The sequence below is a fragment of the Manacus candei genome, unplaced genomic scaffold (assembly GCF_025592945.1).
Source record: "Manacus candei isolate 608988 ecotype Guabito, Panama unplaced genomic scaffold, ASM2559294v1 h1tg000011l, whole genome shotgun sequence".
In the NCBI taxonomy this organism is placed as follows: domain Eukaryota; kingdom Metazoa; phylum Chordata; class Aves; order Passeriformes; family Pipridae; genus Manacus; species Manacus candei.
In genome coordinates, this window is record NW_026138059.1 from 15,021,050 (window position 1) to 15,045,001 (window position 23,952).

At 37.2% G+C, this 23,952-nt stretch overlaps 1 protein-coding gene across 13 annotated transcripts in view; it reads right to left on the minus strand.

The window, feature by feature from the left end:
* DST (dystonin) overlaps positions 1-23,952 on the minus strand; it is a 307,129-nt gene that overhangs the window by 169,409 nt on the left and 113,768 nt on the right. For 9 of the 13 annotated variants that reach the window (XM_051777809.1, XM_051777812.1, XM_051777807.1 and 6 more), the window contains 2 exons: positions 21,553-21,630; positions 19,072-19,164 (listed from right to left, as the gene is read on the minus strand). In XM_051777809.1, coding sequence (XP_051633769.1) covers positions 19,072-19,164; positions 21,553-21,630 — 171 coding nt within the window. Of the gene's footprint in view, positions 1-8,121; positions 8,845-19,071; positions 19,165-21,552; positions 21,631-23,816; positions 23,916-23,952 lie in introns of those variants that run through there. The other 4 variants (XM_051777805.1, XM_051777810.1, XM_051777806.1 and 1 more) reach the window with 2 other exon arrangements.

The following is a 23,952-nucleotide window of genomic DNA, read 5'->3' on the forward strand; positions in this document are numbered from 1 at the left end:
TATTGCAGGAAATCACTCTGAATTGCTGAAGAATTTATTGTCTGTTATCTTCATATATGAATATGATGATTATTCATGTACTATATTAACACTTTCCTATTTTATGCTCACGTACTCTTAGTATCTTCAATATGAAATACAAAATTCATAGCTTCACAATTTTCTTCAGTTAACCAGTTCTCAGTCTCCTAATTTCTGGGGACAACATTGCATAATGCAAAATACTTATCTATGTATATTTTATGAAGATAATATAATCTATTTTTATGTATAATACTTATTATACATAAATGCTATATAATTATTTATAAAATGTAATGTGTTTTATATGTATATAGTCCCACCTATACAATAGCCATATTTACATTATTCATACACTTCATTTAGCTACAAACTTCCTCTCTTAAAAAAGGTTAATTTATAGTATATGCTGTTCTAAAATTCCATAACAAAACAGTCATTTAGAGTGAAAGCTGTTAATAAAAGCTTTAGGACAAAATTTTCTGGGAGGCATTTTACAAATTGCTGAAAGACTGACAGATCATCAATAAAAATTTTGTCTGATAAAGAAAGCTTGTTTTCATATTATTTAAGTATTATCAACATTTCTTACTCTGAACATGACCACTAGATAAGCTCACTGTTGAAATTTTGGATGGCTAAAACATTAATTTAGCTCATTATACGAGGATCAACAGGTTGTACTATTTAAGGGTTATCAAATTCATGTCAGGGAAAGCAAGTAAATATTGGGAATTTTACATTCAAATACTAATTTATAGTACATTAAATTATAGTACATTAAATTTTCCCCTAATGAAGTTCAGTCAGTTTGCTTAGAAAACTACCACTGTATAAATATGTTGTCCTTCTTCTAAGTGACCACCTTTTACCACTTATCCAAACAAGAAGAGATAATACAGAGTTATCATGAAGAATGCTAGGAACCCAGGTACTATATAAGTACCTGTAAGGTACTATATAAGGCACTGTATAAGTACCAAAGTACTGTAGCTTAGCCATTACAAAAAGCAGGCAGAGGTGCTTAAGCAGAGGCAAGAAGGCTTGAGACAACACCATGGTTTGTGGGTGGACACCAAGGACCTCTGTGAGCCCACCTGGAAGAGGCTGCCCTGCCACAAGCATACACCCAGCACTGCAGGGAGAGACAGGTCTGCTCTGGCTCTGGAGCCAGCCTGAGGCCAGGGCTCAGGGGAGGTTTGCCCACAGACAACTCTGGGTGCTCAAGTTAGCTGCAGAAGGGCCTTAGCTTGAGCTGTGCCAATTCCAGCAATCCTGTTCTAGTGTAAACAGTTATGTTCATGAGGTCAGATGGAACGGTCATAACAATGTCTTCTGGCCTCAAAGTCTCTGCACACAAATATATCTTCTGTTTGGGCTCTGACAGGGGGAATTCCAACAGGCTAGGCTGGAAATTACAGGGTTTTCTCACATTAGAGCCACACAAAACACAATGCCAAGAAGAAAGAGATGTAGCTTGCCTACTGATATTGCCATGTCACTGCCTAAGACGAGGTGGTGTGAAGCAGTAGGAAGGAGGTGACTAAAGGAAGAGCCTTGAAGATCTCAGGGCAATGGAGCTTCCATAGTGCTCACTACAATTTCTGGTTTACCACCTTTCACACTTTTAGGCAATGATGAGCATTTACAGCTAAACAGTAAATTGCAAGTAAATTTAATGTAGGAAAAAATTAATTTAAATTATTTTCTATTCAAGTATCCACAAATCACAAGTTGTGAATGCAGTTCTTCAGATATGTAGGTAAGGGAAAAATACAGGCACCAACGCTAGAAAGCAAAACAGTTTTAACTGTTCAACTAGCACATAAATAACCTCAGAAGATTTGAGAGCATTGTTTTGTATCCTATTGTCTCCAGTTTCAACACTGCAGGTTTTTACGAAAGAAGAAAGGAAAAAATCACCTTTTCTTGTTCAAAACACAGAAGAGAACACATGCAGTTGTGATTGTAAGTTTCTAGATATCAAAATCCTGCAAAGAGTACTACATGATATTGCAAAAAATACAGATGGGATGAGTTGTGTATGTGAAGATGACAGATAATCCAGTGTGGCAGAAGACCAACTTAAAATCACTCTGAAAATTTTATTGTAAAAATGCAGGGAACTTATCTGTGGTGTAAGACCTTTTTTTCTGTAGGTTAGTTTTATTGTTTGGTATTTCAAAGCAAGAAAGCAAACCAAGTGTTGTTTCAGTAGCTTTAGTTTCTATTCATCACAGAACAACCAGACCACAATATAAACCAAGTCAACCATTTACCGCTTATCCGGACAACGCTTCTGAAAGAGATGATGTCATCTAAAAGTGCCAGATGTCTAGCAAAAAAAAAAATAAATTCCCCAAACCCTATATTTTTCCCTGTCATTTTCAAAGTCTTCTGTGTATAATCCTTAATTATCAGATTTTTTAATATACTGTAGCATGAGCAAGCTAACAACATAATTTGCTAATGGCCATTCCTTACTGCTAAGTTCAAACGCTCAGTCTCCTTCACGGTTAATTGCCCAGGGATGGCTATGTACATTTCAGACTGCAGAGTGCTAACACAGCATGTTTGAGTGCACATTAGATTCCTCTGGAAACAAGTAATTTCAAACATCAAGGCAACTTCTGAAGGTCGTACTTGTATCTGTTGTTACATACACAAACACAAAGCGAACATTTCTTACTCTGAACATGACCACTAGGCAAGCTCACTGTTGAAATTTCGGATGGCTAAAACTTTAATTTAGCTCCTTAAATGAAGATCAACACGTTTTTGATCCAAAATCTTCCAAGCACCATTCACTGCCCTGGTTAGCCATTTGAAGAAAAAGGAATAAACTAGACTGGGTTTAAAAACTGAAACTGCTTTTCACTCATGGAGGTAGCCCATTTCACTACAGGTTAAGGAACACTAACATCAGCCTGAGACCTGAAACAGCCTGAGCACTTATGTTCTCTAAATAAAGTATTTCAGATTCCAAGGTTAACATTTGAGACTTTCAAAACATGAAATTAATATTTTTTAAAAGTATAAAAATACACTGAGGGAAATGGTGAGTCAAAGGGCTATATTTTATTACACTTACAAATATAAGCTCTACTTTGCAAGATGCCCTAATAACTTGAAACTACTTAACAAGTAAAATTCTACCACCACAAAATAAGGTGTCAGAGAGAGGGAGAGAGTGTGCACATCTTTCCTTTGACAGCCCCATAAGGATAGTATAGATACTCATTCACAACTGTGCATTACCATCAATATTTCTAATATCATTTTCCATAGCAGAAAAACGGAAGGACTATTAAATTATGAATACTAGAACAGAAAATAAGTTAATGGACAATCAAATCTTCTACTAGTCAAATTTTGTGCTTCCAAACAAAGTTTGCATGAACCTTTCATATCTCACAAGCCTATCATTTACTCACTGTAAACTGTTACTAGCGGACATTTGTTCATTAAACATGGAGCAAATTACTGAGTTTGCATGAGTTTTAACAATTGTTTGCTAGAGATCCAGTTCTCCAAATTATCTCAAAGCTTGTGAATTAAAAGTTATGCAAGAGAAAGCGATAGAGGTAATTCTCTGCACATCCCTTCTATTTCAGGATCAAAGTCTTAATTGGCACTAAATACTCTCTTGCTTGTCACTGGGAGAACTCATTCACTTCTGCTATGGCACATGCTTTTTCTCAGCCTGTCAGTTCTCTTTTCATCACACAGTATGCAAAATCCATACATCAAAAAGCCTCAAGCTCTTTCCTTCCATTGATTTCAGTGATATAGTTTTGAGCCCAAAGAGCAAGGTGGAGAAGACTTTCCAAAAGAAATCAGCAGTGGTGCTGGATTTCTGCGATTCATTTTTACACTGCAAACAGAAGACGACCAAACTCATATAGATAGTAAGATGTCTTTCCTCTGATTTCATCTTATCCCATATGTTTTGAAACAAGTCTAAACTTGACTTAATGTACTTCACTGCACAAAAATATATAATGGGATAGAGATGTATGATGTATACATGTACTCAGATGTCACCTAGCCTAAACCAGAAAAATCTGAAGAACACAGAGAAATACAGAGTCCAGCTTTGAGCAAAACTCTTCAAAAAATACCAGATGAGTTGAAGCAGATAGGAAGAGAAAATAAGAATGACAAAGATCTAAAAATATGTGACCTGTTAGAAACACTGAAAAATTATGTTTATTTAGTCTAAAGTAGGGAAAACCAAGGAGAGACGTGATACAGTCTTCAAATATGAAAAATGCTGTTGCAGAAAATAAAGAAAATAAATCAACTCTTCTAGGAATAGGAAAAAAAGTAATGATAATAAGCATGAGAAGCTTCTGCTAAAACCGCTTTTCAATAGAAAAGACAGATAAGCAATAGAAAAATCACTCAGAGAATATGTGAAACCATCAATAAGGCAGACACAGAAGAACAAGTGTCAGTCAAGAATGGTTTTCATTAAGTTATCTTGCCTTTGGGTACAGAGATCACCTAGATGAGCTGTCCAGAGTCTTTCCAGCCCTAGTTTTTTAGTTCCATCAATGATTACAGATCTCCTTCATTCACGAGCATTTAAGGCGGATTACACCTGTTTCTTTTGAGTATTACAAGGAAGTAAACAATATTGTGCCAATAAAGCAAAACTCCTGACTTTTGCACCTTTGCCCTGCAAATCACATTCCAGAAGACCAACTGGCATTTCTCTCTCATTTGACTGTTCTACATGAATAAATAAGACATGATCATATGATGGTGGACATAGTCGGAACGTATCTTGTTATCTTACAACTATTTGCAATGACAACTGCAACAATAAACAGAGGGCTACTTAGCCAGAAGTATTCCACTGAATATGCTGATCACAAATAATCTGTTTTTTAACTTAAAAGCAAGTATATTGCCTTTAACATGACTCTAATACATGTGTTTGGTTTTTTTTTCTTCTTGCAGATTATTATTAGTCTTGTAGATGAGGTAAGAAAAACACTGCATCAAACCCTATGCAGATGCATAGCAACGAAACAGCTGAGGAACTTGCTGCCAAGACAACAGTTGAATACTGGAAGTAGATGAATGATTCTGTTTACATATTAGATTTTTTTTCTAAAAAAAAATTTACATCCATAAATCAGAACTGAAACTTCCACAAATTATCTTGGAAAAACAATTATACTGATAGATAATATGATACATTAAATCAAATTCAACAGAAGCTGACAACCACCAAAAACTGGTGGTAACACGAGCTGGTACCTATCTTTTGCTGATATTGAATGAAAACCATGGCTTGTTTCAACACACGAGATAGCAAATATCACAACGGCAGTATCCTCTGAAGAGAAGTTGAAACTACAGCCTTGATTTTCTCTACCTGCACTGTGCTAAAACAGCACTGAGAAGGGGAGCTGCTGCAGCAAGCCTGTTTCAGTCTTCATTCACAACTTCTTGACCTTAACTGCTATCTGCTCTACTACAGGCCCGAGTTAGAACAGTACCAGAGCACATCTTCCTTGAGGAATTCACCATCCTGTATTAGGAACAAGGGCTGTAAAAATTAGGCCTCAACAAAGAGTAAGAAACTTTTCTCAAAGCTATTAGTGAGCAGTCAGAAGCAATGCTTCAGAACACCCCTCTAAGCTGTTTTGCAAACAGGAAAACAGCGATAATGCAGTAGCATATATTTGAACATAAAATCATATTTTTTTACATGAATAAGAAACCATGCCACAGAAAGAAACTCAAAGAATATGTTTCAGTACAGGGGACTATGCTGTTTCAGAGAGTAAAACATCATATCTCTGTGGCAGTGCAAATCATCCAGCTGGACCAATGAATTTCCTGTGGCCTCTGTTTGAAAAGCCAACATGCTTTCCATTATCTCGGGCACTGTGTAAGCTAAGACTAGATTACAGGCATAGATAAGTTGACAAGGTGAGGGAAGGCTACTGACCTCTGTAATTATGGCAAAGAAAATAGTAAAAATTTAGATTGGTAACTGCAAACCTTGTGCATCAGCTCAAGCTGGTTGGTAACAGGAACTTTGTGGATTTGCATAAATAACAGCTTTACTCAGTATATAAAAGACAGAAATGTAAGACATTAAAATGCTTGGTTAGTTCTCAAAAGCAATCAGAAAGAAAGTGATCATGACTTTGTAAAGTAATTAAAGTCTGTAATCTAGTTTTTCCTGTATTTGTTTACAGGTCAAACCTCGGTGCTCTTAAAATTACTTACACTGAGAATCTTGGGTTGAGAAAGGAACTGAACTGAAAGTCAGGCATTTCAGTAACTGAGGCATTTAGCCTTATGTGTCAGTAGTTTTCATATTCATATCATTATGCAGTGTTTTCTCAACATCAGTGTTGATGTAGGTGCTCAACAGAAATCTTTTTTTCTCTCCCCTTCCTCTGTGGTAACAAGAGTTATACACTTGGTTGGAGTAATAACTGCAGCAGTATTAGAAACTGTATTACTCTCATTACACAGGAAAACACAGCCATGTTTGGCTGAACAGACAAGGCCTCATACTCTCTTACTCAGCAATGACGTTTTGTTCAAATCAAAGAACATTCCTAAGCCCCTCCTGAATTCCAGCTAAGATTAGGAGGGCAAAGATCTCCATGTGTATTAGGAGGCTATTTGTACTAGTGTGTACTGTGTGTTGTAATTGGGTGTGTTATCTATGTTTAAAAACTAAGCTCAGACAAAGTATTGTTTGATTTCTGTTACAAAAGGAAATCATAGAAGCAACAGAAGTTTAGTTAGATCTTTGCCAGAAATAATACCTTTGGCATATGCCCCTTCCCTCTGTTCACTCAAGTCAAAGCTCAGGTGTCTCTTTTGAGAAAGGGGATTCGGTTTAGGACAAGATCCTGCTATTGGCATTTGACCCACACATACAGATTTCAGTTGCTCTGATATATGGATGGAATTGGTAAGCATGGATACAAAAAAATTGCTTTCCTTCAGGTATTCTGCAACTAAGATCATGATTTGGTTTCTTTTATTGTAAAATTAAAATAATCCTACCCTTAGAGGAATACGGAATTTCAATAATTAATATTAATAGGTCATCTAGACAGTTTGGGAGGAAAGATCTTTTAAAAGAAGTGTAGAGAATTATTAACATGATTGATGTTCACTTGTTCTATTTGAGGCTGTCTATGTAGTTCTATCATTCTTCCGTTTCTACTGGTCAGAACTAAAAAGAATTAGAAATATGCCTTTCCTTGATACAAGACCACCAAGAGTTGGTAAGAAAATTTACTGCAGATACTGAATAAGAACTCTCTAAAATGCACTCCACCTTCTAGCAACATTTTAACACGAAAATCTCTTTCCTAAATTAGGAAACAGATTTCCTAATAGACAGAAAAACAGAACAAGAATATATCAATGCTCCTAAAGTACAGTTATTAATTAGCCTTTGAAAAAGGTCAAGTGATATGTTCTGTCCTACAACTCATGGGTAAAAGGTTTATACACAGCAAAGTGAAGATATTTTTGTAATAGAAAAAATATTGTTCAAAATCTTATTCTGAGCTAACTTTCAAAGATAATGTACTGTGCCAAAATATTTACCTTGCTCCTGTTTGGCGGAGTGCTAAATAATGCCTTTTCTTTTGTCAATTGGGAAGGCACAGCATCAGGATAAAATCTCTTTTGTTCAAGTAGTGTATCACTTTTGCTTTCGGAAAGAAAGTGATGCAACTTTGCAGACTTACTGCTTTCTGAAATATCTTCAGTGATCCTGCAAGCAGTTATGTTTAACTCAGCTTCTTCATGTTGTCTGCCTAAAGTGTGGATAGCAGAATCCAAGGTAGTTGCTTTTCCATAACAAAGACCACTAGATTTCTTCAGGAATACTAATTCTGTCCTGTTGCCATCCTCTGAGTATTTCCTTTTTCCTAAACAGTGTTTCTCTGAATTCCTCTTGTCTTGTTTCTTTAACCATGACTCTGTTTCATCATACTTGGTGAGCCTCTGATTATCACCACGAAAGCTCTCCCCACAAAGAGAATCACTCTTTGCTTCACCTAGTAAAACTTTTGCTTTAACAATATCAACTGAAAGGTCTGTACTCACAGGCAGAGCATTACCAGCCACTGTCACTCTCCCGGGGAAGGAATCAGCCAATCCTGCACCCTTCGGGTGACTCTCAATGTTTGCTGAAATCTCCACTTCATACTGTCGTTTTTCTTCATTTTCTTTAACGTACACTGAACTTGATCCCTCCTCTGTTGATTTCTTTCTCCTTTTTCTTCTGAAATATTTTCTTCCAGGAGAATGTTTATCTGGACTTAAGGGAGCTTTGGCAGGATCTAAACACTGTTCTTCCTTTTCAGCCCTCACACATCCACAGACATTCCCCATTTGGCTTTCTGTAACTCACAGCCGCACAGTCTCATTCATTCCAGTATATATATATATATACACACTTAAATCCTCCTCAGAAAGTTGAGAACTGCTGTTGACACTGTAATTTCTTCCAGACTTCACATCCATCCGCCTCCGTACGTAGCCATTTTGCTTATGAGAAATGCACACGCAATAAACTCTGTGGCACGGTGCCCAGGCAGGGCCTGTGTCTGATTAGACACTGTGGCTTATTTCTGGCCACCAATCCTCTTAAATAAACATCACTGCTTCAGCGTTGGGCTGTAATGCTGATTGCTTTTCACAGAGATGACATAGCATTTATGAGCAATAGAAATTTCTCACATGCCTTTTAACTTCTTGTTTCACTTAGCAACTTAAGCAAGATAAAGTAGAAAAATATGTAGCAACCTTTGAAACTATTAGCTACACTCCAAATCCAAAAGCAAGCAGCACAGTAAATAGCAGGGATTTAGGTAGCAGATTTGTTTTGCACTTCATATGTTTTTATTGCATATCCAACGATTCACAAATGGGAAGATTAAACTGAAGGATCAGAAATTGCTCTGACAGTTTGCTGGAGGTCAAATTTTTATTTGTATGTGGAGTTTTCATAGCAGCTGATGTGATTTTTCACTGATTTGTCAGCTATAAATAACCTGCTGCTTCACTGCTATCACACAAGCACAACAGCTTGCTCAGGGCAGTGAGGCTGTGTACCAGGGCTGAAACTTCGAAACAGAGTTAAACCTTCTGGCAGATAAAGGTGAAACAAATCATAAAAACTCATTTATCTAGAAAACTGACCTTAAGATTACTGTTTATAAAAATGGAGCTTTATCCTTCTCCCATGCTCCTGTAAGGCATTTCTATGTAGCTCTGAATGTAACAGCCAAGAAGCACCTATGCCTAAAACTAGGTAGAAATACACATTTTGAAAATGCAAGCAAGTCTAATCTCCAGCATACTCTGTTTGGAAAAAATCTTTTTAAGCTTCTGCTTTTTGTTATGGATATGTGAAATCTACTAAAACCAGCACACATCAACAAGGGCAGATGTGTATGATTTCTCATGCTGAGAAAGAACTGCCAAGTGACTTGCCAGGCATTATCAGGTGTTACCATTGAGTTTCCCAGGCTTATTTGGAAAGGAATTGCAATAACGAAACCCAGAGATTTTATCCCCAGGGGCCAGTTCCACTGAAGTTTTACTAACACATTTTATTAACAGGATCTAGAATGAATAATACAGCAAAGAACCAGGATGTGTCTCCAAAGAATTTCCAAGAATACAGTTGCTCACTGTTGCCTACTCTCAGGGCACTGAGGTAAAATTTGACAATAATGCTTAGAAAATTTTGTACTGTAACACTACAGAATACAGTGACAGATGGGCAGTTATGTCCAAGCACAATGCTAACATGTTTCTTTTCAAAGTAAACATTATGCTATGACTCTTTCATTACCTCAATTTGTATTTGTAGCATGCTCAATATACAGATGCACTTACGATATTTACTCCCTTTACCAAAAATGAAAAAGCTGTATTATAGTTAGGTTAGAAAAATTATTTTGGAAAAGTGACTTTCAGCTAAGGCCAGAGGACTCATTGATTTGAAGCACACTTCCACATGAGCCTGAGTCGGGTCCTGATGTGGCCACCCTTAATTAACAGAAAAATACATTAAAAAAAAAAATCTTTGTGAACTACATCACTGTAGTGGCTTTTACACATAAATATATACTTCTGTTTCTTCTCTCTCATCGGTAAAGATTATTCAGGACTTTGCAGTGCAACAGGCCAAGGCTAATTTCATTTCACACAAATATAGTTTCTGTTTTAACAACAAGATGTCTAATAACAATAAGATATGGTTAAAGAGATCATAGCATAATAATATTAAAATATATTAAAAAAATACTATCTTGGTAAAGCAAAAATTATGCAAAATGTTAAAGACAATTGTCCAGCATTTGAGTGACTGACTGCAAGTCCTCATGCTGTCTTACTGAAAATGTATCTAAACAACCTACCACAAGTACCTTACCAGTGTTCGCCCTCCACAAACTTCACAGGGGTTAAGAACTTGCTTAAAAATACTTCAAAATTTAAATTTCCAAAGCAAGTCTATATTTAAATTAATACACATGAGCACCGAGGCTTCTGTATTAGACTATTTAACTGAGCTTTAATGAAGCTTTAATGAACGTAATATGTATTTCCTTTAAACTGTTTACATCTGCTTAACAGTCAGCATTATACCACCTTCTTTCAAAGAGAAAATATTCCTAACTCTCTGTTATGCCCAAAGTCCTGTAGATTCAGTGGTACACTGACTGTTGTAAAAAATTTCAAATCAAATCTAATTCAATATAGGTCATAAGAAACATATATTTTTATTTTACAGCTGACTATCGCATTTTGTAATGCAATCAGTAATTTAGAAAGTCCCTGATCTTGCATATCCTCTTTCATTAACACCTTAAATTTTGAACACTTTTCCTTAAGAGTAGGTAATTCAATTTTTAAAAAAATTGGGTGATTCTGAAGTAGAATTTTAAAAAAATGAGACAGCAAAAATAAAAGAATCAGTTCTGAAACACTAGTTATAATACCAGTGCTCCCAATAATCCTGCCTTACTTCTGCATTACAGGTCATAGCCCGTATAACAATAGTCTTAGAATTTAACCATTTCTAAATATTAGCTAGGAATAAATCCCTTCCAAGTATACCTCTACAGATGATTAGTAGTATTTGTGCCTTTTGATCTTCCTAGAAATAGGTAAGAAATATGTATTTTTGAGACTTAATAATCATTTTCACAATACTTACCAGCTGTTCCAGAGAAGGCTATCATCTCTCTATTAACAATTCTTTCTGCTATTCCTTTTTTTCCCCCATTAACCAAATAGTACCTTTATAGTCACTTTAACTTTTTAAGTAACTTGAACCAGAGTGCTCTTGAACAGATCAAGGACAACAGAACTGATAAATTACATTTTTATCAGTTGTGAGTTTTTTTATATAAAAACCCTAAGCAAAATAAATTTCCATGTTAAGGGAAGATGATGATAAATGAAAGTGTGAGTAATTAAAGACGAAATGACCACTTTCAGCTAACAGAAATTCTATAAAGCAATATATCCAAAGGAAAGAGACAGAGGTAACATGATTACACTGCAGACTCAGAAGAGGGAAATTGAAATTTCTTCTAAAACCTGTCCGCTAGAGCATAGACAGATGATATTTTAAAGCATCAAAAGACACTACCACTGAGCCTATGAGAACCATCACAACATAGCAAAGATCACACCAAAGGCTTTGTCTTAGACACCTGACGAGAACTGAATAGAAGCTCAGCACTAGTTTAAGCCAAAGATCCAGATGATCAAAGCTGTTACAAATCCTACCACGGATTGTTCTGTTTCTTTCTTTTTTTTCCTTTTTTTTTTTTTTTCTTAAACAAAATCCCCAAAGATACAAACTTATACCCACCAATGCTGCAAAGTTTTACGGGGAGATTAGTGAAAAACTTTTTCTGGCACAAAACCCCCTAAGAAGTATAACATGAATAAAGGATTAGACCAATACTTGTCTGCAATTTGACCTTAGAGACTGCTTAATCACAAACAAGAGGTTAAGATTAAGACATGGTAAACAAAAGATTAACACTGAGACATGAAATAGTTCACGCTGATTTGTATGGGTTTGCATTTAACCATAGATATTTGTAATTTGTCAAGCACATCTGTGACTGCGAGATGCATTATGTTCTTAACATAGGACAGGTGCATTACCCATTACAGTGGCAATGTTGTTGAATATCTGTATTTGTTAGTCTGCAAAATGATGAGACCATTCATCCTTTGTACACTGCTAATTTATACTTTACCATTGGTCTCAAATAGTTAGCAATTATTGCAAAGGAGAAGTTATACCACTTTTTCAATCAAATCATGCCAGTTATCTTTTACCAAAAGCTTCCTAGGAACACATTTCAGGTAGCTTTGTATCTAAGATCCCTTTACCCTCTTTTTTTGTGTGTTTATGCAACACAGCAAAAGCAATGGAGCATTTAGCATAAATGGGGCATATCATTTCATGGTACTAAAGCAGCATACCAGATAACCAGCAAGCATTTTGTTGCACAGCCCTAAGGTCACATGCAGAATGACAGAGAGATAAACATAAGCCAAAGAGAAAGTGAAAATTAAAGTACACAAGATAGAGAACAAGGGAAAAAATAAAGGCTTGCCAGCACGAACAATTATAATTGGAGCTGATTGAGCTGTACTGGCAACCACTCCTCAAACTCTGAAAGAGCTCTTCAGCTTTCAGCCAAACCATCAACAGGAGAGGTTTTATATCCAGTGAGATGGCTTACAAAAAGAGGAATTTGATCCTTGGCAGTTTTATGGCATTAAGGACTCTTAATGCTTCTCACCCTTGCCGTGTTTCAGATGAGCCTCAGAAATTCCAAGAACTCGTTTTCTTACTTGAGGGTTAGCACGTTTGGGTATTTTTAATAAATTGCTGAAGAATTCCAGAAGAGACAACTAGGAGTTCAGTTGAGAAATAAAATACCATAACAGTATACTCTACCAAATGCTGAATGGTGGGGAATGCTTCCACAATGGCTAATGACGGGTAGTTGCAGCTCCCAGGTGGAATACGCTTTATCCTATGACTTATAGTCATAGACTGGACAACTGGCCACATAGCTCCACTTTTAAATCTTTGAGAAGATCAAATCTTGAACAGTTCTAGTTATTTCAAAGCAAAGGCAGACTAGACTTCAATCCTTGGTCTGCAGGGCACACAGCTTGGGCAGGGCAAGATTTAGAGTCAGCTGCCACTGGCCATCTATGGCCAGCAGAAATGGTTGCTAGAACAGTGAGTGAAGGCCAGACCCAGACCTCTCAACTATACATGGCCACCTCAGGAAAGAAAGCAGCATGTCCATTGAATGGTGACGCCTAGGTAGGTATGGCCAGTCTTCACGAGCGAAGACTTGGGAAAGGTCATTACCCTTCGAGCCTGCGCAGTGGATTTTTTAGGTGAGACACAGTGTGCGCTGAACTGAGCCCATCCTTTAATCCTGAGGTTCATCTGCTGGGGCTGAGCAAGCTTGGACAGTGGCAGTGAGGTCCTCAGGATGTAGGTTTGTTTAGAGTGACCTTCTCTTAGATGGATGGCCTTACAGGGCTGACAAGCTCCATCTGCCCGGGGGTTGTTTTTTTTTTTCCCTGAGTGGGAATCGAACCCGGGTCGCAGCGGTGAGAGTGCTGCAACCTAACCACTAGATCACCAGGGGCTAACATGGGATTTAACAGCAGAGCTGCTGAAGCAGAGGAAGGTGTACAGGTCCCAGAACATCACATTATTCCTCCGTCATCTGCACATCATTTACTGGAATGGGCCACCACAGCTGAGCTGCCTCCTCCTCTGGCCACTCTGCATGAAGGCCACAACCTTCATGACCAATGCAAGAGTGCTGCAAAACTACTACCGGCATCGCAGGCTCTGAAAACCTATCTGCAGAAAGGGGTATCAGCAACTTGAGAAAGGGCTGGGTAGTTGTTCTTTATCTCAGCCAAATCATCTGCAAGTAAATCTACCCTTCTCACCTTGTTGCCCAACACTGGTAAAAGTTTAACTGCTGATGCTGGACCAAATGAATAGACTGCTTGGGGGCAGACTGATCAAGAATAAATTTTTCTCAAAGGTTTATAGAGAGTCAGCAGCAAAAAAAAAAAAGGATTCTCTGGCTGGCAAGAGAAGTGTGAAGAGGTTACATGTGTCCCAAGGAGGCCTTGGGGAAAGAAAGCACTCATCTGGCTGGAGGGGGCTGGACGGTACTGTAACATCTGGACAAAAACATCACTGAGCAGAGCCTTGAAAAGCACCATCCTGCAAAGAGGTCTGACAGCAAGGAGCTAGAGAGAGTGGGGAAAAACATGTTTCACAGCAGTTTCCAAGCTGGAAAATGATGATGAAACTGAAACAGAAAAAGTCTATTAAGTCATGACTTCAAAGCTTCCGAATTTTTTTTAAGGCCTTACTTTACAAAGGACTAATTTTAGGTGGCTAGAAGTTAAAAGTTTCACATTGGTTTGGCATGCTTTTTCCAATCAAGTGAAAATTATTCCAAATATTTAACATTTGTTAAACTAAACAATGTTTTCAGTGGTTTTGAAAAGAAATTATCACCAATTTTTACCAAAATTAAATCTTACTAAAATTGTGGTTACATACTGAGTACAAATGCTGCTTCCATCTATAGCTGGTCATCTCCAATGTCATCAGTGAAAATATACTGGGTGTTGAAGGAGTCCATTAGAGTATTAATTTGGATATTTATACTTACAGCTTATGATTATACAAAATACTGTAATCTGATTTAGCATGTTCTATAGGTGCCAGGAAAATAACTTACAACATTTACTACATTATGAAACTGAATTTAAACTAACCCACATATTATTACAAGCATATTAAATGCATACTTTGAAAGCTTGCCTAAATCCTAGCAACATACATGTCTTGGGGTTTTTCAATATCCGCAGGACAAATGATTTTATAACACACTCAACTCAATAAACCACCATCTTTTCCGTATCTTTTACATAATTACTTGGGACACAGAAGAATGTACAATTTCTGGACTTGTGTAACTGCAGAAGTCAGTGGTGTAACTCAGAACAACATTTGTATTTATCTAATTATGGGTACCAAGTCACAAAGCTATAACTATCTTTAGACATAATTCAGATGCAAGAGAAACATAATCCTCAAATGTGTATTATCTTTTATTTTTGTTCATCATGTCTTTCCCCTAAATCATTCCTAAATTCATTCCAGTAATCAGAGGGATTTTCTATTTTGAGGAAATATTATCCTCCAGATAAGGACCATGACTCAGAGAATCAATAAGCCACAAACAACAGCCAAAAAAACCCTCTGGCATCTTGACTACTTCCCAGATTGCAGTGTTATTAGAATACACATAAATGATGTGCAACAGAGCCAGTAACATCACACAGCAAACAGTTTCTTATGCTCACTGAGAAATTAATTACCTTTGCAAATGCTAAAAAAAATTTAAGGGGTAATTCAGGTTAAGACATCCCAGCACAGGTGTCACATATTCATGTTTACATGCTAGCTAGGTTTTGAAGAGACCATTTTATCCACTAGGGGCAGGATTTAGTTTCCTCATCATGGGCTTCTGAAACTCTTTGAGATATCCTCCTATATCCCAGTTGGCTTCTAGCTACAGGTCTGGAAGAGCATGGCCCTCTCACAGGTCTGGTGTCTCATCAGAGAACCCCTCATGCATATCCTGGATAGTCTAGCACACCTCAGATATCACTCAAATGCCATCTGTCTTTAGGAAACTAAATCAAAAGCCTGGGGATCTTGTTAGTACAATCAACCAATTGAACAGCAGTGTTTCACACCCTGAATCAGAGACATAAGGAGAAAGCCAATTAACCATCTAGAACATTTGTAACACTTAAAACTACCTAAGATATCTACATGGGGATAGCATATACAGCACAAGACCTATGGAAACCTGCTTCCCACTGCATATGGTACTGGATATGATGTGTCACATCAGAACACACTAAGCACCTATGCTGGACAACTGAATAGCTCCGTAAGTGCTCTAGGCATCTACTTCAAGTGATCTGAAGTGCTCCACCAACCTCACCCACAGTATTGCCTAGCCCTCCAGGCATCAAATCCACTGCTAAACATGTTTACCACAATTTAAGAAGCAGTTTATTCTGCCTGCTTTGTCTCTTCCCAGATGACAGTGGGTTTCCCATAAGACCTATGTCATGTTTCTCATACTTGCATGGCTGTCTCACAAATCTCCAACGACAGAGACATTTATGTTTAGTCAAACAGAAGGAACCTCTAGTAGCTAGTTAGTTGACTCACTCTCTAGGCTATACTAAACATATAGACTAAATCTCAGATTATTCAAGGTTCAGATTATCAGATTATAGGGACAATTTAGACACTTAATGCATAAGAACGTAGCTCCCCATAAGCACCTGGACTTAGGTGTCTTAATGTCAAACTGAATCTGATCACAACTTTCCCAATAACTAGAGGATTAATCCATGCACACTACATTAACAATATACAGTTATTATCATGAAGCTTTTATCTCTTTGTGAAGACTCTGCTGTTAGACTTTTCAGTTCAGATTTTTCCCTCATTTGAAATCTAAGTGAAGATAAAAAAAATACGTGAGGTGTTAAGTATGCACATTCTTCTGAACTTCACATTCTGAACCTGAATTGGCCATGTACAGGTGTCAGTGACTGACACCAAATTACCATATTCTTCAGAAGAAGTGGTATAGCTGTAAATGTCACACAGGTACAGACTAGTGCAGAGGGTGCCCCTTACCTCACTTTACAAATCCCTTCTGCATTCAGTGTAGGCACTGCAGCCATTAACGGCAAAAAGACAGAAAATATTTTTTGTTAAAATTCTGTTCTTCAGTTATTTCATATTTACTAATGAAGTTTGATATTTAGTCAAGAACCACTACTCATTCTTAAAATTATTTTTTCACAATTTTTTAAAGATATTATTTTGTTAAAAAACTGATCACCAAGAGGGAAAACCCCTTCCTGGTGTACATCAAACACAGCAGAGGAGAGGCAATCATCCCACTGCACTCAGAATTGGTGCAGCCTCACCTTGTGAACTGTGTGCAGGTCTGGGCCCCACAGTTTACAAAGGATTTGAATGTCTTTGAATGTGTCCAGAGGAGAACAACAGAGCTGGTGAACGGGCTGGAAGGTACGTCCTAAAAGGAATGGCTGAGGACTTTGGGTTTGCCCAGTTTGGAGTAAGGGAGGCCAAGGAGTAAACTCATTGCTTTACAGCTCCTGAGGAGTGGAGAGGGATGTGCTGAGCCCTTCTCCCTGTTATCTAGTGACAGGAGGCTTGGTAATAATCCAAAACTGTGCCAGGGGAGGTTTAGACTGGACATCAGGAAGCATTTCTTTACTGAGAGGGTGGTCAGACACTAGAACAGGTTTCCTAGAGAGGTGGTTGGTGCCCCAAGCCTGTCAGTATTTAAGAGGCATTTGGAGAGTATCCTTAGCAACACGCTTTAACTTTTAATTGGCCCTAAATTGGTCAGGCATTTTATGTCCCTTCCAACTGAAATAGTCTATTCTGATAGATCTGTAAGATCTGAATTGTACTTGCAGACATTTAATTGGCAATTATTGTGGTCAAGATATAGTGAAGTAAGTGTGTTTCAGGTACAATCTAAATGTTTTAACGTATTTCATATGGAGCTGGATACCTTACAGGAGAAAATCCTTGTTACACCAGCTCACCTAAACTAGTTCTTTTATATAAATGTTTTTCCTTTTCATTAATTTTTACAACTGTAACTAAGTAGTAGCTCTAACTTTCACTACTTTTTATAAGCGCCCAAAATTGTGCCAGATGTCCTGTGCTTCAGCTAGTGAGAGAAACACAATTTCAATTCTGCAAAAACCTATTAATCAGGTTCAGAAAGATAAAATAAACACCAAGTAAAGGCTTAAATTCCACTAACAGCTTCTATTAGGAAGTTGCTAATAATCTTTATTTCTTAAAATACAGCAACATTCAATCACTGCCTAATTCTGTATGTCATACTTAAATATATTTAAACCCAGTCTTTTTTCTCTCCATATAACTATGTGGAAGCAAAGACTGACACAATTAGGGGAGTTCTCAGTCTTTGCTACTGGCTAAGCTGTGCACGCTGTGCACCCTGTTTAAACCAGGCCCCCACTGTCCCTATTCATGTTTCTGCTCCTCGTTAGGATCTGCAGAAAGGCACATTAGATCCTAACATTCTTTCTGGGTTTTTCTTTTTAAGAAATTTTTTTCAGTCATAAATCCAGTGTGGAACATTCTTAAGTGAACCATGCTTTTTCTGTGTGATTGTGTAAATTTCTGATCTTTTAAAATGCCAACAGTGCAGGGAGTTTATCGCTAACAATGCTGCAGTCACTAAATGGGAATTATCTGTCATCTGAATTACATCATCCACAGCCGTGGCCATTATGAAAGCCTCATTTTGAGGAGCAATTTAACACCACACACTGTAAGGCTGCATTATACTGTACACAATCCCGCCAGTGTACAACAACCAGAGTGCCACCTAGTGTAACCTGCACTACCATCACTGGGGCTAGAAACAAATGCTGACGTGATACGAATTGCTCTAAGAGGCTGAAAGCACTGCTTGCTAAAATACTCATATCAGCAGAGAAATTCAGATCCTGAAGAAAAACAAGTATTTAAAGCTTTTTAATATATTTTAATACACATCAAAAGAAGTCTGTGGAATAAAACAAGACCCGTTTGTCCAAAAGCTGGAAGGAATACATCAACTATTGTCTTTAATGATGTTCAAAACTGAAGCTATTTTTCTCTCACTCCACAAACAGGCAATTAGTAAACATCTTGAGGTTCAGTTTACATTATAAAATAAGATACATCATCAAAACCTTCAAATATACATTAAAGAAGAGACATAATCTATGGAGTCCTGTCTAAGCGGATGCGTTCATCATAACTGTATGGAAGAATATGACCAAAAACATACTGTCAAGCAAAACTAGGCTTACCTGAAAGTGCAAAATTATGGTCCATATCAACCCCAAAGTCAATTTGGGATTCCCATCTGTTATATCATCATTTCTGATGTTAACCAGTTTCACCTGCCATCGTAGAAAGAAAATACAGACAAAATTGAAATAAATATGCCACAAACACATACTGTGTTACACAGGTATGATTGTAAAGGATGCAGTACTCATTTCCTGAGCCTAGTCTGTTGGGGTTTTTTTAATTCTCAAAAGCAGAAAGGAATTGCATTCTGGCTCTAAGCAGCCTGCTAGGAATTGCCCTCTCCCACTCACATCAAGCTGAGAAGATCCTCAGCTGTCACTAGGCCAGCAGATCTGCTCCCCATGCCAAATACCCTTTTCCTCCGTTCTTGTCAAAAGGAGAAGGTATGACAAAGCAGGGAAAGATAACAAGAATATAATGATCTGTAGCTGGAGTATTAGTCCCAGGGCAGTGCTAAGCCCTGGGAAGTTACCACTGTCTTCCTTCCACCCCACACTTTCCTGTGCCAGGGTAAGAATTCAGCAGCAGGAGAACTGGCTTACTAAAACACAATGCTCTGGCTTAATAAAACTAAGAATTTAGTATCACATTTAAATAACCAATGGCTTAATGACAACAATTATTATCACTTCTGATGCTGTACTCAATCACAGTGCTATAAACAAGAAATGGTTAACAGGATGAAAACAAAAGCTGCTATTATTGCCACTCCCAAACCTCGCACTTAAGAGTGAGTTCAATAATTCCATTTTCTTTGTCATATTTTAATAATTCATTTAATTTCTCTATTTGTATTATGTATCCATATAGCCTAGCAGTTAAAGATGACTCAGCTAAAAGGCATTTTATGCCGACATTAGTAAAGTTACATTCACATGCTTTTGAACATATACCCTGTTATCAATTGAATGAGCAAAGGCATGTCCTCCTCTTGATTTGCTACAAAATCTTAACTATTTGGAAGGGAAAAAAGTGCCAAACCACTCTATCTGCAAGAAAGACAGTGTATTCCACAGTCTGTTCTGGTCTAATTCTCAAGTCAGGTTTCAAAGTTATCAATATGTACGATTTCTCTGCCCCGCAATCACAATAAAGCATTGGGTTTGGAGGTTATACAGCCAACCTGAGCAAGTTATCTCCTAAATATGGTTTAGAAACACCTACCAGAGGGCTGAAACTTTAATCAACTGCAAGTCCTACTGACAATTTACCAAGAAGACCAAAGCCCTACAAGCATTTTGTACTCTAGAATACAGTCATCTTCACAAAACCATAAGGCTAAAGAAAACACAAAAATCCTCAGATCACAATCAACAGCTTTGTGATGGAGTCTTGTGGTTCCCATCAACACACACGTTCATAAACATGGGGGTGATCTGATCCTATATCTCCTGCACTTTAATATACGCGGTCTGCCATGCATAAAAAATAAGGTATGGTGCAGCACAAGTGCTGAGGTCTTGCTGCATAAAAATATCAGTGTGACCATCATTTCAAGTAGCCACTCATTTACTTTGTAGTGTTATTTGTTCAGTGGCTCACTTAGGTTAACAGGAAAAGTTTGCTTTGAACTCAGCAAAGGGAGATTGAGTTCTCAGTACACACATACTCAGTGACCCAAAAGACAAGTCTGCAATTTCACTCAAAATACAAAAGGACATTTAGTTTTATAACCAAACTAAGTATCTATCTATGGTTTGCTAACCACAGATAAATTCAAACCTTTGAAGTAGCAAATAATTATTTTTTTATATCAACCAATCAAAAAGCAGATTCTCAGTGTCACTTCATTGGAATGGGATGGGATGGAGAGGGAGGAACAGTTTTTCCTTCCATATTTTGGATATTTTTTTAAATTGCTGTTTTGTGAAGGGAGAAAGCAAGAATGCTGTAAGCATTTAAAAGAATCTAAAAGCAGTAGCAGAAAACCACTTAGCAGTGCAGATTTCAAGTGTCTGGCTTAAAGGAGATACAGGTGAAATTAAGACTGAATCTTCCACAGTCCAGGTAACTCTGCTGCCTTTCTACAGGACTAGTTTTGCTTTCATCGGGATCAAGGTTTGAGATTTTCCCAAAACAAATAAAATCAAAATAAGGAATTCCCATACAACATTCTAATTTCCTTGAATCTGCATTTTGCACTATAAATTAGACTTTGAACAAAACTGCAAACCAGCTAGTGTCTGGGCAGCATGAAAGACAGTTAAATTTACTATAAGCAACTCCTTAGGATCTCACACATAATTTTTTCCTCTTTAATACCACATATCACACAGAGTGTGTTGTTATTGCTCAGAGATGGGTGGTGCAAAGTTACCTTTGCCACATCTTGCTTATCCATCTATGACATAAAGCCAAGCCTACACAGGCAGCTCTTACACAACATGCATAAAAGACAAAGTAGGACATATTTTTTATTTATTAGCTATAGGTGACAAAATTTTTATGATTTTTTTTTTCTTAAATTTTCATCATACCTGGCGTTTTTTCAAATAGTCCAGTGCAATTTGGACGTTCTGGAGTCTGTGAAAACGCATCCGACCTTTTTCTCGGGGCTAAAATTGGAAAACAATAGTTGTGAGATTTTCTCATCAGACAAAAGAACAGTCTGATTTAAAAGATACCGTGTAGAACATTTGAAGCACTACAGTTTTAATGAAATCAATACCTTTGGTGGGAAAGTGTGCTTTGAATATTTTTTTTAACTATAGTTGAAGTTTTTTAGCAGAGTAGATAGCAAGAGATATCAGTGGTTCCCAACTGCAACTTTGATCCATGCAGGCTGATAACCATTCCCTGTAAAGTACTATTAAGGCCAAGAGGGCTACTACCTACAGAAACTAAAGTGCAATTTATTATTATAAAATATTCACAGTGTACTAAGCAAAGCAAAATGTAAGTAATGTCATGGACCTTTATATTGCTCTGATAAACTCTGTGATGGAAAAGCTTACCTCTGTATGCAACTTCATGACTTAATGGTATGACTGCATAATCACTATGATATCTATACATATTTATTTAAAGCATCTAATAAAGACAGTATCTTCCCCCAAACAGAATAATACAATATATACAGTCTTAGAGTGTAAGTTTAAACTCTTGACTTGAGTAGAATATTTTAAAGTGTGAAAAGAACTAACAAATCACTCTTCCCAAAGCAAAGTCAAAACCATCAAGAAAAAAACTGTAAAATAAGCACAAGCGGTGTGTTAATGGAAAAAATGGCAAAACTGCATGCAGTTAGTGTAAAATTACCAAGAAGAAGAACCACACAGAAAACGCATACTTAGCTGTCACAGATCAGCATGGGAAAGCAGTTAAACTAATATCAACATCATATCCAAATCCTTCTATTCTTCCTTATTTCAGATTTTTCACAAACGTTCACAGCAATAAACTGAAGCAGACTATAATTGCTAGAGAACAGCCATGAATATGAGTATTTCCTCAGATAATCACCGCAAAACACACAGATAAGCCCAATCCTTCCTCAACTGCCTTTTTTCCCCCCTGTGGAGTATGAGATGCTTGCCAAAAAGAAACAGGGGAAAATGGAGCTGAATAAGGAGCAAAAACTGAAACACAGAATTTTAATTTCCATTATATAATCTTCTATTTAGCCCCTTGTTTTTCACACCAACAGCTCAGGATCAAGCATTGCAGTCCTTGTTATCAAGTAGCTTCTACAGAGGGAACAAAGGACTGCAGACCTGGAACTTGGTTTTCCACAACAAAGAAGGTATAATAAATCCCCATCTATATAGTTAGGTATAGCATCTCAGAGGGGAAATATGTCCTTTTAAAAGAAGTGCAGCCTTTTGAGTTATGTTACACTCCAGAAAAAAGCACACAAATTCCACTGAAATCACAACTGCAACACAACGCACGGGAGCCAGGGAGGCACTCAGGCCCTATGACAGCAAGTTGCTTTAGCAAATGCCAATGATGCAAGGTCTAAAAAGGCATGAAACAGCTCACTTGGACTAACAAGCACATGGTGTTTTACACTTTTTAAGTAGATATTTCCCTTCTGGATGGACAAAATACGGTGAAACAATAATTCAGTATTTATTTCAAGAAAGATAAACTCTGCAAACTCTCCGTATTCTTAGTAGCCACTACCCAAAGCTGTCACTTAACTTCTAATCTATCTGCTTTGATAAAAATAACTATTACATGTAGTAAATTTTAACAAATAGATCTGTGCATCTGAATTTTCTTATTTCAAGATATTATCCAGCATTATGTCATGTATACCACAGGCACAGTAGACTGGTGTTTCTAATTAAGACAAATCGATATTTTGCTATTGACTTCACTAAGAAGAGCCTTCAAGTCTTTGTCTAAATTACTTGTTTATGGACAATACTATTTGCAAGTTTAAAAAAAAGTCTTAGTTTAACAGAATTATGGTAATTCCCTATCTATTATTAAAAAAGCTTATAACATCTCGATAGCATTGTCCAGTACACATTTGTGCCATGGTTTTTTACAGTTTAATCAAAGAAAACACGTAAAAAAATCTTGAACATTTTCATTTCAGCTGTTCACAAAAAGGCTAAATCAACATTTGTCTTTACCATACCTCCGTCATGAACACACATATCCTGGTTTACCAACACAGTTTCTTTTGTCCTTTCTACAGCCGACTACTGCAGCACATCAAACTACGAATTTGCATTAGCAGACACCACACTTCAAACACTGCATTAGTACAGTTATGGGGGTCGGCACCTACCCCCTTATCCTCATCCTCCACATCCTCATGCTGTTCATTTGCGCATGCTTCTGTTGAACTCACCAACCGTAAGGTCTTCAAAAAATCTCGCTCTCTTGGCTAATGAATATAACAGACGGGAGACAGGACAGCAAAA